The 19,322-nt window shown below is 46.1% G+C and overlaps 1 protein-coding gene across 1 annotated transcript in view; it reads right to left on the minus strand.

The window, feature by feature from the left end:
* HABP2 (hyaluronan binding protein 2) overlaps positions 1–19,322 on the minus strand; it is a 35,918-nt gene that overhangs the window by 9,068 nt on the left and 7,528 nt on the right. The window contains exons 2-5 of the mRNA XM_019940033.3: positions 14,151–14,187; positions 3,533–3,643; positions 1,997–2,104; positions 689–805 (exon numbers count right to left, since the gene is read on the minus strand). Of these exons, the coding sequence (XP_019795592.2) occupies positions 689–805; positions 1,997–2,104; positions 3,533–3,643; positions 14,151–14,187 (373 nt within the window). The remainder of the gene's footprint in view (positions 1–688; positions 806–1,996; positions 2,105–3,532; positions 3,644–14,150; positions 14,188–19,322) is intronic.

Raw genomic sequence — 19,322 nt, forward strand, 5'->3', positions numbered from 1 at the left:
TGAGCTGATGAGGAGGTATTGGTGGCACTTTTCTGGTGTCCATCCTTTCACAAAAATGGGTCACCAAAGGGGAAAGAGAGACCCACTGACATGCAAGAAAACATACAGACAGACCTTAAGAACATAAGCAAACATGGATGAAGCAATATGATGGAGGCCAGCAAAAAAGAGTCGATGGGTCGCTCATTAAGGAAAAACAAGGTGCATAGACTGAGCAGGAATTTGGGGGCCAGTCTGAGCTAGGTTGAAACTTAGCTCTGCCTCTTGACAGCTGAGTGACCATAAGCAAGTTAGCTAACCTCTCTGAACTTCAATTTCTTCACCTGTAAAACTGTTTCTTGTAGTGTTTTGGGGACAGTGTGAGAGAGAATGTAAATCTCCTGGGACAATGCCTGACTCATAGCAGTGAATAAATATACGTGGCCCATTCTAGGAAAAGACCAGGGCTTACTTCCTAGATTAAATGAGTTTTAAGATGATTATTTTTTGTTGGGAAGAGACACAGACAAGTCAATTCTCACTGGACTTTCCAGAGGTAATGAATCTTAAAAAGTCCTGGCTAAAAGGGCCATCTTGGATGCCACCAAAACATTGGATGTATCTGGACTTCCACACAGGAGGATATTGACATCCCAGGCACAAGCCACAGTAGAGAGAGCTTAGCATAGAAGAGGCCTCCAGCACTTACCTCTGGAGCAGTCTTCACCCCTGTAAGGGTGTTTACAGGCACAGCGGTAGAAAGGAGAACTCTGAGTAATGAGACAGTCTCCTCGGCCACATGAGTTGTTCTTGCATTTGTTTTGCACTGTAGGAGATCAATAGAGAAGTAGGGACAAAGTACAGGACATTATTTGGGGCACATTTTACTTTGAGAGGTACCTGTACAGTACAATGTTTGGGAGGGGAGTGCGGGGGCGTGGGGAGAGGTGGTGTTGGTGACTGATAGAGCATGTGCCCCCTGTCCATGGTTCTGAAACATCATGCTACCCACCTAGACAAGGCTTCTCTCTTATCCTTGGGTCGTGGATGATTGCTTCCCAGTTCCTTATGAGTTTCTAGGGCTCATAGTCTTTATTATGCTATTTTTATAAACACCTTGATAATTTTTACACCTTCAGAAAAGTGGAGCTGCAATTTGAGTTTCTCCATTGTATAGCTGATTTTATATTCCATTTACAATTTTGTCATTCTTCCAAGAAGTTGAGGGATAAACCCAGTAACTATGTTTGGGCCTGATATCCCAAACCATCCTGAAAATTTTATTGAAAGATTTTGTAGGATTGAAAATGGTAGGAATAACTGAAGAGGGCACAGAGAAAACAAGTCAACCGTAAAACCCTCACTTCCTCCCTCACCCCACTTAGATGGTTGCTAGATGTGACAGAATCCAGGTTCTCTCTAGGGGTGCAATTAGCCTGTAAGAATTCTATTCCCAATACCTTATTACATAGCCTCATGTTATGCCCACAAGAGGTCACTAAGAGTGGACACACCTTTTTTCAGAGTCTCCACGAGTGAGGATGGCAGGAAGAGAGAGCATGGGGCTGGGAGTCAGGCACCAGGTCTGTAATTTCTGCTCTTCTCTTAATTAGCTGTGTAACCACGAGCAAGTCCCCTGTACACTCTGGGCTCCCTTTCTCTAACAAGGTTGAGCCTTATGTGCCCTGAGAGCCTTCCTGCTCTTGTATATGAACAACATTTCTCTGCTGAAGTTGGTCTAAACACTCTTGGTCAGAACCCAGCTATTATCTCCTCTTACCCTCAATCTTCTCATCTGTGGAATGGACATACTAGTCCTATCTAACATGTAAGGGTGAGGACTCAGTGAGATGCTGCCTGTGACCATGCTGAGGAATCTATTATGCATAACATAATATGTGTGATTGTCAGCCTTTTCACGGGACTACTGAACCCTTCTTTACCCCCTAGAATTGGAGGAGAAACTGCTTCTTGTTCAACATGGAGGGAAGATTGGATCCAGTGAAGGTCCACTCACCATTCTGACACCTGTTTCCAGAGAAAGGGGCTGGACAGCTGCAGGTGAATGTGGCCCCGCTGATGAGGCAGTCCCCACCATGTGCACAGGGGTTGGACAGGCATGGATCTAAAACACGTGGGCGGAAGTCAATGTTGCAATGAACAGCAGGCAAGAAGCCCCCTGTCTGCACTGAATTTCCATCTCCTGCCCCAAATGAGAGAGGAACTGCCTAGCCAGTGATTGGGGAAAGGGGGAAACATGCATTGACCTTAAAGAGCCGGGAAAACTGCCATGACAAGACCAGAGGGAGGAATTCAGGTTAGTAAGAGGAGAGGCAAGAAGGAATCGTGACTGTCTCCCTCAGCCTGGCTTTGGATGGGGCCTTTCTCGTTGAGTAACTCCCCTTTCCCGTCATCAGTGTCTCTCTCCTCCCAGGCTCGCTGGGAGTGCCACGGGGTCTGTCTCTGATGCCGAAGGCATTTCACAAGCCTGAAGACCTCCCCTACTCCCAGTGCCCAGGGGTGGAGGTCAGGAGTGGGGAACGAAATCCCACCCCTAATGAAACACAAGCTTTCTGAACATCAGGAAAGAAGACCAAAGGCAAGAGGGGGACAGAAGAATTGACGGCGAGGAGGAAATGACCCAGTGGCCTTCATCTTTCTTCAACTACTTGTTCAGTTAGATTTTGTCATATTTCATCTGTGCCTTTGGCTTTTCATGGTTGTCTGAATGGATCTTCCCTTGGGGAATTCTTTATCCTTCTGTTCACACACATTGTTCTTTGGTTCAGGAACTAGGATCCCTGGGCCTGGCTCTTGTTTTGATGGTCCCTTCTGATGTTCCCCTGATGCCCCGTATCTTGGCCCTGCCTTCCAGGCCACTTCGCAGTTACACAGCTTTTATTCCAGCTGCTAAGTGCTTTCCATTACTTCTACTGATTTAGTCACATGGCTTTGCTTAGGCCCAGCTTCTCATTTTCCTTTCTGTCTCAAGAAGCCACAAAAACAAAAACAAACGTGGCCGAAGCACACACGTGTGAGCGCGCGTGCACACACACACACACACACAAACTGTGCAAAGCTTCTGAAGAGTGAAAAGAGAAAAAAAAAAACAGCACAGCACAATGGCAAATTTGTGAATGCTATAGTTTGAAGCCTAATGCTAAGACAGACTCTTCTGCATAATTAGGACTACCTGTCATGAAAGCTCTGGGGATGATTTTGAACATGACTCTAACCCACAGTGTCGGGAGAGCTAGATGATGATGCATAACTTGCTGAGTGACCTTGGCTAAGTCAGCTCCTCTCTTGGCCTCACTTGCTTCACCTGTCATTTGAAAGTGGGAGAGATGGTCTCTAAGAACCTCCCCAGTATTCATAGTATGTAATTCTAACTGAATAAAAGCCAGTCTAAATAATTTTGTAATACCTATTTTATGATGCTGGTCAGAGAGTAAGAGAAGAGAGAGCCCTTGCATGTGGTCACACATAAACTCCCCTCCAGGTGCGCTGCTCTCCTCCCAGGAGGGCCCCCCCAAACAGCTCTGGTACCTACCGTCCTCCGCGTAGTACCAGTCAGGATTCTCGGGATGGCCTAGAGCACTGCTGGCATTCCCCTCCTGGTCGTAATACTCTTGGCTGTACTCATAGTGGTCGAGAGTCCAATCTACAGATGTGGGAACAGGACAGAAGCAACCCTAGTCATCAGACCTAAAGAAGTCACCATTTTATTTCACTGAAAACCCCCTTTCCCAAAGATTTCTAGGTCCTGAAGGAGGGTTCATGTGTCTTTCCAGCTCCTGACGCTGACGGGGCAGATGGAAGGGGTCGGGCACCGTGAGTTTTCATTTGAGGGGGCTGTCATGACCCAGTGAGCCAGCGCTGGCATTTGGCAGGGTCAAGAGCACGTGATTGGAAATGGCTTTTCACTAACCGTGACCTTGGACAAGCCAACTGTATCCTCCGTGCCTCAGTTTTCTCACCTGTAAAGAGCAGGAAGATGACTGGGGCGCAGGGAGTCTCCAAGGTCCTGTATGAGATCTGCCCAGGGTCAGATCCAGTGGCACTTGGGTGCCTTGTTGGGTGGTTCTGTGAATGAAGTTTCTCAGTGGGACTTTATCAGTCACCTTAGCTGAATAAAGTCAAAGAAACTTGTCACTTTTCTTTCAGCTTCAGCATCAAACTACTCCCGAGTTATTTACATAGAATCATCGTAACTGTTAATATTTACTGAGTCTTTACTACGTACCAGGCTCTGGACTAAGCATTTTACATGAACCACCCCATTCCATTCTTATAAAAATCTAGATGTATTATTATCTCTACTTTAAGCTTAGAAACCTGAGGCTCAAAGAGGTTAAGTAACTTGTCCAAGGTCACATAGCTAATAAATGACAGCATAGGAACTAAGGCAGTTTATCTCCATATATCCCTTAAATTGCACTCTCTCAACTGCTTCAGCGGGCCTCTCATACTGCCTCAGATAATTCAGTTACCCTTGGGAAAGGGGTCCTATCATTCCCGTTGCATATCCAGCCTGCTAATTAGGGATTGTCCAAGGGCAGCCTTGAGAAGGTTCACGGATCTTGCCTACTGAAAGAAAGGGCAGTATATGGCGTTGCCCTTGGTTGTAAACCTTACACTAGACCAATCCACTAGGAAGAGCAGGTGTGTGTAAGCCTGGACTCAAGCTCTTTGTTGTCTGGGGCCTTGGAAGATGCTGATCGCTCTGTGGCTGAAGGAGAGGAGTTTGGGATTTGAAGAAGGTTGGGTTGACTTTGCTCTCTCCAGCTGGCAGGAGTATGGCAAGTCAGCAAGTTGAAGCTGTAAGGAAGCTGTCCAGAGATGCATATGTTAATGAGGCAGGAGCAAATGCAGATAGCCGACTTGAAAAGGCGCTCCCACGGAGCCACAGCGATGGCCCGGAGGATGGGACCTTACCTACGCCCGATTATCAACCACATTATCTTATTCGTCTCTCAGTCATTCCCTTATAGTCTTTATCTCTTTGGCTTTTGAAAAATCGACTTTTGCACAATGGCTGTTTTATATTTCCCATTAAAATAGAACTATCTTTTTATTTCCTTTTTGAATACGCCAACTCTGGTTCCTTGCCAAAGTTTCACCTCATTTATCACAGTGTCAAGTCAAGACTCCCTTTGCCTCCTCATTATTTCTCCCGAGCTGCTTTTCCCCACTATGAAAATGCTCTCAGAGGAGGCCACCTTTCCAGGCATGAGGATCTAGGTTGAAGATAAGGCCATTGTCTTCCTGGAGCAAAAAAAGTTTCTTTCCATCTAGCATGATAAAGCAGAGAAAGGGTGAGAAAGTAAGGGGAAGAAAATGTTTTTCTGAGTTTGACATGAAAGATTTCAAACTGACATTTGGAAGAGACAATGAGTTTGGTAATGAGATGATTGCCCCATTTCTTTCTTTCTTTTTTCTTTGGAGAATTGATTTTTGTTTTTCCAACAGGTGTTTATAGATAAGTGCCTTTGAATCGCTCCTGTAATTTCTCCCATCACTCCCACAAGTCGAGGGTCAGACTGGATAATCTTGGTTAGACCGTTAAGAATCATTTCTTTTGCAGATATTTGGAAATGAGGGAAGGTTTTTCATAAAGATGGAATGGTATGATTTTTCCAGGTGACAGAGGATGGATGAAATGTCTGTTGGAGGGTTTTGATTTGAATCCAGCCCTATTTACAAGGTCTGTTCACCTCTCAGTGAAGCTAAGGAGGGAATAAAACACATAGACTTTGAGTTACATTCCTGCCAAGAGAGGCATTCTCCAGGGTGCTATTCTCCAGGGTCCAGGGCCCTTGGTTGAGGTGGGATAGAAGCAGCAGAGGCTCAGTGGCCCCAGATTGCCAGAAGCCATCAGTTGGAAGACTGTGCAAGGGAAGGCCAAGATCCTTGACATTTGGGGTGGGTTGCGATATGTTTTGAAAATGCTTTTTAGAAGAGTCACCTGGGAGGGTTTCTCTACCTCCAAACTTAAAGCTTGTTTTGTCTTTTCTATTCTATTGGTAGTTCATCCCATTGCCTATGTAAGAAACATGTATTGTGCACCTACAGTGGGACAAGTATTATGCCAGGTGCAGGAAGGCTTTGGGAACAATGGAGAATTATACAAAAAAGAGTGGGATGTGGCCTCCAGTCAAAGTAGCCTCGAATCCGGGGTGGATGGGGGAAGAAAGCCAGCCAAGGAAGGAGATGAAAGGGTAGTGAAGAGGCAGGGGAGCTGGATGTGGCCAAGTCTAGCTGACAGCCTCAAGTTCCACATTGGTACTCCGGTGTGGTATGAGCCAATCTGATGAAATAAAAGAGACCTGATTCTTCACCTCTCCCTGTGGCCATGCTTATTGCAATGTGCCTTTGCAGCTCGTCTCACCAAAAGATGGAGTCACAAATCAATAAAATTAGAAATGAAAAAGGAGAAGTTACAACAGACACCACAGAATTACAAAGCATGCTAAGAGACTACTACAAGCAACTCTATGCCAATAAAATGGACAACCTGGAAGAAATGGACAAATTCTTAGAAAAGTATAACCTTCCAAGACTGAACCAGGAAGAAATAGAAAATACAAACAGACCAACCAATCGCAAGTAATGAAATTGAAACTGTGATTAAAAATCTTCCAACAAACAAAAGTCCAGGACCAGATGGCTTCACAGGTGAATTCTATCAAACATTTAAAGAGCTAACACCCATCCTTCTCAAACTCTTCCCAAAAATTGCAGAGGAAGGAACACTCCCAAACTCATTCTATGAGGTCACCATCAGCCTGATACCAAAACCAGACAAAGATATTACAAAAAAAGAAAATTACAGACCAATATCACTGATGAATATAGATACAAAAATCCTCAACAAAATACTAGTAAACGGAATCCAACAACACATTAAAAGGCTCATACACCATGATCAAGTGGGATTTATCCCAGGGATGCAAGGATTCTTCAATATATGGAAATCAATCAATGTGATACACCATATTAACAAATTAAAGAATAAAAACCATATGATCATCTCAATAGATGCAGAAAAAGCTTTTGACAAAATTCAACACCTATTTATGATAAAAACTCTCCAGAAAATGGGCATAGAGGGAACCTACATCAACATAATAAAGTCCATATATGAAAAACCCACAGCCAACATCGTTCTCAATGGGGAAAAACTGAAAGCATTTCCTCTAAGATCAGGAACAACGCAAGGATGTCCACTCTTGTCACTATTATTCAACATAGTTTTGGAAGTTCTAGCCATGGCAATCAGAGAAGAAAAAGAAATACAAATTGGAAAAGAAGAAGTAAAACTGTCACTGTGTGCAGATGACATGATACTATACATAGAGAATCCTAAAGATGCTACCAGAAAACTACTAGAGCTAATCAATGAATCTGGTAGAGTAGCAGGATACAAAATGCACAGAAATCTCTTGCATTCCTATACACTAATGATGAAAAATCTGAAAGAGAGATTAAGGAAACACTCCCATTTACCATTGCAACAAAAAGAATAAAATACCTAGGAGTAAACTTACCTAGGGAGACAAAAGACCTGTATGCAGAAAACTATAAGATACTGATGAAAAAATTAAAGATGATACCAACAGATGGAGGGATATACCATGTTCTTGGATTGGAAGAATCAATATTGTGAAAATGACTATACTACCCAAAGCAATCTACAGATTCAATGCAATCCCTATCAAATTACCAATGGCATTTTTTACAGAACTAGAACAAAAAATCTTAAAATTTGTATGGAGACACAAAAGACCCCAAATAGCCAAAGCAATCTTGAGGGAAAAAAATGGAGCTGGAGGAGTCAGACTCCCTGACTTCAGACTATACTACAAAGCTACAGTAATCAAGACAATATGGTACTGGCACAAAAAAAGAAATATAGATCAACAGAACAGGATAGAAAGCCCAGAGATAAACCCACGCACTTATGGTCAACTAATCTATGACAAAGGAGGCAAGGATATACAATGGAGAAAAGACAGTCTCTTCAATTAGTGGTGCTGGGAAAACTGGACAGCTAAAAGAATGAAATTAGAACACTCCCTAACACCATACACAAAAATAAACTCAAAATGGATTAGACACCTAAATGTAAGACCAGACACTATAAAACTCTTACAGGAAAACATAGGAAGAACACTCTTTGACATAAATCACAGCAAGATCTTTTTTGATCCACCTCCTAGAGTAATGGAAATAAAAACAAAAATAAACAAATGGGACCTAATGAAACGTAAAAGCTTTTGCAAAACAAAGGAAACTACAAACAAGACGAGAAGACAACCCTCAGAATGGGAGAAAATATTTGCAAACAAATCAATGGACAAAGGCTTAATCTCCAAAATATATAAACAGCTCATGCAGCTCAATATTATAAAAACAAACCACCCAATCCAAAAATTGGCAGAAGACCTAAACAGACATTTCTCCAATGAAGATATACAGATTGCCAACAAACACATGAAAGAATGCTCAACAGCACTAATCATTAGAGAAATGCAGATCAAAACTACAATGAGGTATCACCTCACACCAGTCAGAATGGCCATCATAAAAAATCTACAAACAGTAAATGCTGGAGAGGGTGTGGAGAAAAGGGAACCCTCTTGCACTGTTGGTGGGAATGTAAATTGATACAGCCACTACGGAGAATGGTATGGAGATTCCTTAAAAAACTAAAAATAGGCCTTCCCTGGTGGCGCAGTGGTTGAGAGTCCGCCTGCCAATGCAGGGGACACGGGTTCATGCCCCAGTCTGGGAAGATCCCACATGCCGTGGAGCAGCTGGGCCCGGGAGCTATGGCCACTGACCTGCGTGTCCGGAGCCTGCGCTCCGCAACAGGAGAGGCCACAACAGTGAGAGGCCCGCGTACTGCAAAAAAAAAAAAAAAAAAAAAAAAAAAAAACTAAAAATAGAATTACCATATGACCCATCAATCCCACTACTGGGCATATACGCAGAGAAAACCATAATTCAAAAAGACACATGCACCCCAGTGTTCATTGCAGCACTATTTACAATAGCCAAGTCATGGAAGCAGCGTAAATGCCCATTGACAGACGAATGGATAAAGAAGAGGTGGTATATATACGCAATGGAATATTACTCAGTCATAAAAAGGAACGAAATTGGGTCATTTGTAGAGACGTGGATGGATCTAGAGACTGTCATACAGAGTGAAGTAACTCAGAAAGAGAAAAACAAATATTGTATATTAACGCATATATATGGAATGTAGAAAAATGATACAGATGAACCAGTTTGCAGGGCAGAAGTTGAGACACAGATGTGGAAAACAAACATATGGACACCAAGGGGGGAAAGTGGCATGGGGGATGGTGGTGGTGGGATGAATTGGGAGATTGGGATTGACATATATACACTGATGTGTATAAAATAGATAGCTAATAAGAACCTGCTGTATAAAAAATAAATAAAATAAAATTTAAAAAAGGAAAAAGATGGAGTCAGTTTCTCCATCCCTAGGGTCTGGGCTGGCCTTGGGACTTGCTTTGCCAATAGCTTCTAGTGGAAGCATTGTGTACCAGCTCCAAGCTTCTCTTTCTCTCTCTCATGGACCCCTGTGACTGTCATGTGAACAGGTTTGGGCTCTTCTAAGTAGGATAATGGAACATGTGAGGCAGCCCTAGGCCCCAGCCAAGGTCTCAAACATGTAAGAAAGCCCAGCTAATCTCCCAGCTGACTACAGACACATGAGGAAGCCCAGCCAAGATCAGCTGACCCTGCCTAGGCTAGAAGAACTGCCCAGCTGAACCCAGTCTAAATTGTCAACCAACACAGTTTACTGCACACATGGGTCCACTTACATGTGGATTTTTTTTCAGTAGATACATATGCACATGCACTGTAAGTGTATTTTCTCTTCCTTATGACTTTCTTACTAACATTTTCTTTTCTCTGGCTTACTTGTAAGAATACAGTATATAATACATATAACATACAAAATTGTGTTGATCGACTGTTTATGTTATCAGTAAGGCTTCCAGCCAACAGTACACTCTTAGTAGTTAAGCTTGCAGGGAGTCAAAATGGATTTTTGACTACATGGGGAGGTCAGGACCCCCAACCCTTGAATTGTTCAAGAGTCAACCATATCATGTAGTAATAACACATGAACACACATGGCTTAATATTGAGCTGCTGGTGGGATACGAATTTTAGATACTAGAATTCCTCAGTGGCCCAGGTGGTTGCAGAATTTTAGGTTTCACGTCTGGATCTCAGAGGGCACATCTCTTGAGTTTTGTATTTAACTTGGTCTATCTGATTTCTTTCCTTCAACTAGACAGTTGGTTTCTTAAGAGAAAGGGCCATGTCCATTCCTCTTTCTACCCCACAGTGCCCAGCACAGAGCCCTATATGCTGTGAATATATGTGTTGGACAGATCAACCTTTCCCTCTATGGCCAAGCCTCCCTTCCTTCTGATTGGCTGGCACACAGTGGGCACATAGCTCTGCCAGTGAAGATGGTGTCTGCCTGGTGCAGAGTAAACAGGGAATTCAGGGAAAAAAACTATTTGAGATTTGGGTCATAGATATTTAGTGAAGAAAATGTCTGATGAGCTCAATAGGAGGATAGAAATTTGTCCAAGGGTTTTCCTGGGGACACAGGGACTGCATGCAGCCTGACATGAAATTTGGTTCCATTGGTAGATTTTTAAAAAGGTTTCCAGGTTCCAATACAGATTACTTGAGATTTTCTCTAGGCTATAGAGAAGGAGAAAGCTTTGCAGGATGAACGGGGGAGCTGTCAGAAGCATTTCATATCAGGTATAAAAAGAAACCCTTGTGGATTTGTCTAATTATAAGAGTCTGTTTTTAGAATTTATCAGGAAGAATGGTAAAGAATATCCCGAGTTAACTCAAATATTCCAAATAATAGGTTATTATGTACTGAGTATTTTCTATGTATTGGTGACTATACAAAATAAACGTGGTTGCACACAACCTTATTTAACTTTAAAAAAACCTCTATAGCATAGGTATTATTATTCCCATTTTACAGAAAAGGAAAAACTAAGGCAGAAGGAGATGGTATCAGAAGCCAGGTCTACCTAAGTCCAAGTCTGGTTTGCTAGTTTATGAGCCCTGGAGCCTCTTGTGGGTTTGTGTTTCCGGAAACTCCATGGGTTTTGGCTTCCAGGAAGTAACACCATTGGGAAATCTCTTTTGTCACATCCTCCATGTCCCTCAACCAGGATTATCGTGGTCCATACATGGGGTCTCTCGGAAAAACTCAAGAGTTCCTGGGATGGGGTTTTGCAGCTGCTTGGGTTAAAGAGCTTGCCAGATGTGTGGAACAGAATAAAAATCCCTGGAATGCCGTCCCTGTTGGCACCATCCATCACTGTGGCACAGACGGTTCCTCCGAGGGCCTCCCTCAAACCCCAACCCTGTCAGCCTGCATTTGATGCTTCCATTCTGGTTGACAGGGCAAGCCCAGCAGAGACCCTTGCTGGCAGGCGTCAGGACAGCTGATGGATGGGCTCAGCCTGTGTTGCTGGGCAGAATCTAGCTGGCTTTGAAGAGGCATTTCTGCAGGCCTGTGGGCTGTCATGTCACCTGCTTTGGGGAGATGGGCAGAGTCTGTGTTGTTTGATGGTCACCTCCTCTGCCATCCGTTGGGGACTGTGGCCCAGGCCCATCTGCTCCAGCCAGGCCCTCACCATGTACTGTCTCCAGCAAGACCAACTCCAGTAGCAGCTTGCCCGTGGACTTGAGCACAGCATTTCCCTGGCCACACTGTTGTCAAAGCCGGCAGGGAATCTGACAAATTCCATCAAAGTACAACCCTCAGGTGAAATTAAATCAGACGCGAACAGGGCTGTTTTTAGAACCTAACCTGCTCTTTGCAGAAAGACCCAGCCACTACATCTCACCCTGTTCCACAGCCAGAGGCTGACAGAACACCTCGAGATGGACTCGGGGGCATGCATGTGGCCTGTCCCAGGATCCCTTCATCTACTTAACCGAACTATCAGAAGCCCTTGGCAGGGTTCTCATAAAGCCCAGAATCTCAGTATGTTAAATCCCACATTTTCTACTCCTTACTAAGTGGCTTTTCAGCCTGTGCTCGAATACCGCCAGTGATGGAGAACTCACTACCACACAAGAGCCCAAAAGTCCATTCAGATTTTTTGACAACTATAATGATGAGGAAGTTCTTCCTGTTTGCAGATCAAATCTGACCCTAAATTTTCCAATCTATTTGATTAAAGCTGAAGGCCTTATGGACACAAAGAATGTATCCACTCCCTTTTCTGTGAGGTCTGTTCAGTAGGGCCACTGCATACATTTGTTCGTGTTGTTCACTGCACAATCCAGGGTGTCATAAACTCATAGTCATTGTAGATGTCTTTTGCAACTTTCTGGCAGGTGGCAGTAAAGTTTCTTGAGGTAAATACTCCTGTTAACTCCCACAAAGCCCACCTCGTGGACTACGGGTGGGGCTGCTTTTCTTTCTTTTTTTTTTTTTTTTTTGCGGTACGCGGGCCTCTCACTGTTGTGGCCTTTCCCGTTGCGGAGCGCAGGCTCCGGACGCGCAGGCTCAGCGGCCATGACTCACGGGCCCAGCCGCTCTGCGGCATGTGGGATCTTCCCAGACCGGGGCACGAACCCGTGACCCCTGCATCGGCAGGCGGACTCTCAACCACTGCGCCACCAGGGAAGCCCGGGGCTGCTTTTCAAACACTTGAAGAGGGTGAGGTCCCTTGAGTGTTAGATGTCCTGTTTCTTCCTCTGTGCAAACCCACAGTTCCGAAGCTCTGTCTCGTGGGCACCCAGACCAAAGCAGCCCCTTCAGTGGTGCCTGAGAAGTTCGCGCTGAAGGCTGGGGAGGGGGCATCTCTTCCCATCTCTTGGCCTTGGACCCACCCTGGATTCCAAGTATGCTGCTGGTCTGGCCAGCTGGGGGAGCCCCCTGAAATATGATTCTTCCAAGCAATTGAATTATATGTTGTTGAATTCAACACTCTCCTTTGCTTTGGGGAAAGACACTGATCCTTTCCCAGTCCCCACACCACGCTCATGTACATTTCTATCCAATTCCACAAACATTCCCTGAGTGTGCAGGGCAGGACAAGTTCCAAGCATCGCTTGCCTTGAGCCGGCACAAATCTGTCTGCCCATCCAGGGCTTTGCTGCCAGAGAATATTGACTGTCAAGCTGAATTTGACCCAGTTATCACCTTCTTTGCTCCGAAGAGACCCTTGATCCAATGTTTAGACGCGACTGTGATCTCCATGTGCCTGGCTCTTGTCCTCTGTGGGTGACCAACGCAGGTCGTTACCAGTGGGGGATGTGTCCTCTGCCCCAGTGAAATAATCAGTGGAGTTTTCTCCCTTGGGCCTCAGAGCAGCAAAGGGAGACTCAGACCCAGAGACAGAGACCAAGAGATGGACGATGTGGCAGGAAGGAGCAGCTCTGCTCAGCCCAGGCCCGGCTGAGGGCACCAGGCAGAGGAAGCGGCGCAGGTGAGAGGTGGCAGGTGTGTCTGTGAGAGAAGAGCCTGTGTGAAAGAACATTGAGGAGACACACCGGGTGGAGGAGCAACCCAGTGGGGGTGCTGGTGAGAGGCCATCAGCAGCGGTGGGCCAGCCGGGGGCTGCCTGTACAGCACCACCCTCTCAGCACAGAGGGGCTGGCTCCCCACCGAAGTGGGTGGAGAGAGTGGGGTAGCACAGGGTTGGCCTTCCTGGAGCCATTGTTCAAGACACCCTCACTTTGCCTTGGCCTTTTGGTCTCATTTCAGACACTAATGGGCTGTGTGACCTCGGGCAGGTTGCTTCCCCTCTCTGGGCCGCAGTATCCTTCTGCATAAAATGAAGGGGTTTAACGGCTTCAGCAATTCTTCCCTTGGGGTCATGAGACTGGACATCAGGGATGTCCACAGGCAACTCAAAATTGTGTAAAGCACTGTGTGTGTGTGTGTGTGTGTGTGGACACACAAATACCCAGGAATGCATTTCTCTGGGAAGATCCTCAAAGCAGTCCGTGACACTTCTGAACCATTGGAACCCTGAGGTCACATCCACACTCGCATGTACGGGCCCCCTTTTCTCCATCCCAGAACCAGCCTGTGGGGTTGGAAGCCCCAAGGGGGTCCGCACACTCACCTGGGTCCGGGTCGGTGAGTAAAGACAGGAGGGAGAACTGAAAAACAAAATGACACAGAGCAGAGCAAGGTTGAGTCCTCTGAGCAGGCTGGGTGCTTTCCTGAGCTCCTGCGAGCTGAAAGGAGCCTTCTCGGAGTCATAGCTAGGGCACAGGAGCACGGGGTACTTCCTGATGGCTGGAGCGGTGGTGTCGTGGATTGGAGAGAGAGGGGCTGGGGCCTATTTGACGATGCTCCCCACTCTTCCTGTGCTGGCTGAGTGATCCAAAGCGTCACTCTTTCTCCCCAGGGGGGATGTGTAGTGCTTGCTCTTACCTGTTTCCATGCTGGAACCTGGCCGCCCAGGTACTGACCGTCTTGTCAGGTACAGTGATCAGCATGTATTGTGCATCTCCTCTGGCCGACTACACATTGCTGCATTTAACTCTTCTAACAACCCTATGAAGAGGCTTTATCAGCCTGTTCACAGATGAGAAAATTGAGGCTCAGAGGTCACACAGCCGTGAGAGTATTCGGATTCATGCCCAAGTCTAGTGATTGTCTCAGGTGACAGTTCCTTAAGGTTGGAGGTGGACAGATGCTTAAACTCTCCAATTACTTCCCACTGTTCTTGGAATAAAATACAAACACCAACTATGACCTGTAAACCTCCTCCCATACCCCTCTCTCCTGCTGCTCTTTACTAATCTCCAGCCACACCTAGGTTCAAAATGACACTAGCCAAGCTCTTTCCACCTCAGGCCGTTTGCAATTGCTGTTCCCTCTGCCTAGAAAGCTCTCCACCCAACCCCTCCAATGACCATCACTGGGTCTCAGCTTAAATGTCACTTCCCTGACTCCCCTATCAGTATGACATGCCCCCATTGTTTTGTCTCTGCACCCATTCATTTCCTCCATGGTCCCCATTACAGCTTGTAGTTTTGTATGTTTATTTGCATGTTATCTGTCTCTCACATCAAACTCTGCCCTCACAAGAAAGTGGAGGCTCTTGTATGTTTCATCACTGAGGTATTTACCCAATATTGAGCACGGTTCTTGGCACATGGCATGCCTCAAAAAGTTTTGCATAAAAAAGTAAATAATGATAGGAATGGTGTTTTTGGTGGTGGTGGTAGTGTTTTTTGTTTTTTTTACAATGCAGTACTTACCAGAAAAAGAAAGTTTTACCTATTTAATAGCTGGAATATTTTCTTTCACTTACATCAGATGTCAGCAAACAAAGGTCCCTGAGCCGAACCTGGCAGTTGTGTTTTTGCCAATAAAGTTTTATTGGAACATGGCCACGCCCACCTGCTTACACATTGCCTGTGTCTGCCTTTTTGCTGCAACTGCAGGGCGTTTGTTGACACAGAGAGTATAACCCCAAATATCTCCTATCGGGTACTTTACAGACCAAGTTTGCTGACCTCTGACTTGGAAAACAAGAGTTCTATCTCCTGACAGGGTTCCCTTTGGGTGGGTCTCGGTGACCAGGAAGCGGCCGTCAGTGTGATGTATCTTCCTCATACCCAGTCTAGGCAGTTTGGTATATTTGCTTCCTCTACCCTCAGCAGAAGTTTTAATTTTCTGTTTTACTGTAGCCTCCTCAGTCATTTTTGGGTAAAATGGTAAAAAGAAAGAATGCATCCCGACGTGATGTACGCACCATAGGGCACAACATCACCTTGTAGCATTCTGGACAAAAATGCTTATCCTAAATCTACTCATGAGGAACGTGACAGGCCCAAGTTGTGGGCTTTCTACAAAATAACTAGCCTCGACTCTGCAAGATTGTCAGTGTCATAAAAGGCAAAAAAGATGGGAAGACTGTTCTTTATTAAATGAGGCTAGAGACACCTGACAACTAAATGCAGCGTGGGTCCTTGATTGGATCCTAGATTTAAAAAAAAGAAAAGAAAAGAAAAGCCCTAAAGGATATTATTGGGACAGTTGGGAAGTCTGAATATAGATTTATGTCAGTATTATTTCGTTAGTGTTGAATTTCTTGAGAGTGATCATGGTAGTGTGGTTTTGTAGGAACACGTCCTTATTCTTAGAAGATGCTGAAGTAGGGAGGGAGATGTCTGCAATTTAGGTGCAAATGATTCAGCAAACCAACCAACCAACCAACCAAACAAGCAAAACAAATGTATATATCGGGTTGGCCAAAAAGTTCGTTCGGGTTTTTCCCCAATGCATAAGAGATCATGGCAGAAAGCAACTATGGCAAAGGGTCTGTGTTGCATCTATCTGGGTGAATGATAATCAGTGAATTATTCTTTCCAGTTTTCTGGAGGTTTGACAAATTACAAAATAAAAAGTTGTGGGGCAGAAAGTCATGCAAAGAAAGGGAGAGGGGGCTTCCCTGGTGGCTCAGTGGTTGAGAGTCCACCTGCTGATGCAGGGGACACGGGTTCGTGCCCCAGTCCGGGAAGATCCCACGTGCCGCGGAGCGGCTGGGCCCGTGAGCCATGGCCACTGAGCCTGCGCGTCCGGAGCCTGCGCTCCACAACGGGAGAGGTCACAACAGTGAGAGTCCCGCGTACCGCAAAAAAAAAAAAAAAAAAAAAAAAGGAAAAAAAAAAAAAAAGAAAGGGATAGAAGCCATCTGTTGTCTGGACAGTGACTATTTAAGTGCATCACTATTGCCCTGCCCTGTTTATGCAGGAAATAGACAAGGGGTGGGGATTTTGTTTGGTGGGGGTTGGTAGTGGCAGGCGGAGTTGGCAGAAGAAGGGCAGGTTCAGGTCTCAGAGTGTTTCTGGGGCTGGGGTGCTTGAACAGGGAGCAGCTGACGTTGACACCTCTGGGCATGAGTGGCAGGCAGGTGACAGAGAAGAAGCATGAGGGGACCCTGAGGACAAATGTTACACCTCCTTCAGTCTCTCCCTCGTCACAGCCAGTCCTGGTCCTTTGCCTGCCTCATCCTCCCTCCATAAAGCTTGTGTGGACGTCAGGGCCCGTCACTCTCTACCTGTCTTCATCCAGCCCTTCAGGACCTGAGCCAGGGCGAGACCCCCAAATCTTAGCTGGAAACTGGAGCTTGAGGGAGAGTCAGGTGCTGCGCTGCCCACAGCCAGCAGGTGGCAGACGTGCCCTTCCCAGGAGTTGGGAGCTGGAGCTGGGGCTCAGACGGAAAGCAAACAGAAAGAAAACAGGACCTTCCTGGCCTGGGGCCACCTTCAGATCCCATAGGCTCTCAGGGGGTCTGAAGCAGCTGCCGCCCAGCTGTGCAGCCTGGGCTGCATGTCAGGGTGTCCCAGGGGTCGGAAGCAGCTCCACTCATTTTGTGGATCACTGGATCCACCCTCAGAAAGAGGCTGTGGTGAAATGTGGACACCGGCAGCCCAAACACCAGGCTGGATACTGGGGGACCAAACCGGAAAGGCTAGGACAATAGCCAGTGATTTATGCCGTATACCTGGATCCTGAAACTAACCTGGATGATGGCGGGGGGCTGAGGGGGATGGATAGACACAGTATCTGCCTCCTTTCATCCCATTATTCCATTCCAGTTTTCAAAAGAGACAGGGAAGTAAGAACTCCTATGCCTGGGACTTGCAAATCTAAATAGGAAGGTCATTGATGCAAAAGAAGTAGGAAGAGGCGCAGGGAGGGACAGCTGTGGTCTCAGCTCGCATTTATTAGGACCCGACAGTTGCCAAGGACTGTGCTAAATGATGTATGTGCGTTTTGTCTCTTTTATTGCACAGAATCCTTGATAATTGAAGTACTATAATTATGCCCATTTTAGAGGTGAGAAGACACATTTGCAGAGATTAAATTGCCCCAAATAACTCAGCTAGTAAATGATAGAGCCAGGCCAGAAAAGAGCCAGTCTAACACCAGAGCCATTGCTGTGAGGGATGAGGGACCCACAGCCTGCAAACATGGTGTTGAAAAGATGGAGAAGGAAGTGGGAGAGCTACTTAATGCTAAGAGAAGCAGGACATGGAGCCCGGTGAAGAGATTGGGTCCTTATTCTTGGAAACCTTTGGGAAAATCTTGTCCAGAGTTGCCCAGGCCTGGGAAGACACAGAGAGGGCCACTAGGTCCCATGGACATCTGGGGAAGGGACAAAGTCATCTGCAGCCTCAGCCAGTCCACTGTGACAAACACATCTCAGCAAACATCTTCACCCAGATCAGAAGGCACACGAGCCACTGCCTGTTTCGTCTACCACATTTATTCCCAGTCTCACCAGGGATGAGGGGTCACAGCTGCCTCGGCTCCTCTTAGAGGGCTGGGAATAGCAGCTTCTTGCACATGGAAAGGTAGCTGCTTTGCAATAGATTCAGAGAGACCTCTCTAGATGCAACTGCTGGTCCATCTACAATCGGGCTTTCACAGTGGACCTGCGGCTCAGGACTTTGGCCTTCCCCAGTTAGAAGCAAATTATTAGCAATGTTAATATCCCACCCCCCAGCCCAGCCACCAGGGAGCATGTCTCATGATCTGGTGTCTTCTAGGCTCAAGGTGGTTGGTGGGCAAGGCAGGGAGGGGCAGAGAGGAGGATCCTGCTTCGGAGTCTTCCTGATTTACAGTGTAATCTCCTCGAGGGTGGAGGGAGTTGAGGTCTAATCTCTTCTGTCCTATCTGTATTCTAGTAATTATTTCAACTCAGGTTCTTCCTCCACCTTTCACAATTCTAGACCTTCTTGAAAACAAAACAAAAAGGCAGAGGCTAAAATCTGCCTTGATGGGTTCCAGGAATTAACTGATAGGAAATATTCTCAGAGGACTGGGAAGCAGTAGAGGGGAGAAGTGGGGCTAGACCTGACCTTTGGGGCTAGAAGCTTGACTTAGAATGAACCAATAGCAGAAAAATCTTTCACCTGGTAAGTAAGACATTGGGACTCAAATTCCAGCCACCTCTTTCTCTGCAGTTATTCTGCCATGACCGGGTGGTAGACCAGATGTCACTGCACACCAGGAAAAGATTTGCATTGCTCCTAAAGGTAGCTGGGGAGGAGAGAACTCTGCACTGTGGCCAGGTGAGGGTGAGGCTGCTGGGCTGGAAGGCAAGCCAGGGACAGGACTGCGCAGCTCAGCAGAGCCAGTCCCCACTGCTGGACACAGCTCAAGGTTAGGGTGAGAGGCGGAGGTGACAGAGGACAGGGGTTGCCAGTATCCCAGGCACCATCCCAACTGCTGCCTCACAACATCCTCCCACTCTGGCCCCTCCTGCAAAAAA

Source organism: Tursiops truncatus, chromosome 16 (genome assembly GCF_011762595.2).
Source record: "Tursiops truncatus isolate mTurTru1 chromosome 16, mTurTru1.mat.Y, whole genome shotgun sequence".
Classification (NCBI taxonomy): Eukaryota; Metazoa; Chordata; class Mammalia; order Artiodactyla; family Delphinidae; genus Tursiops; species Tursiops truncatus.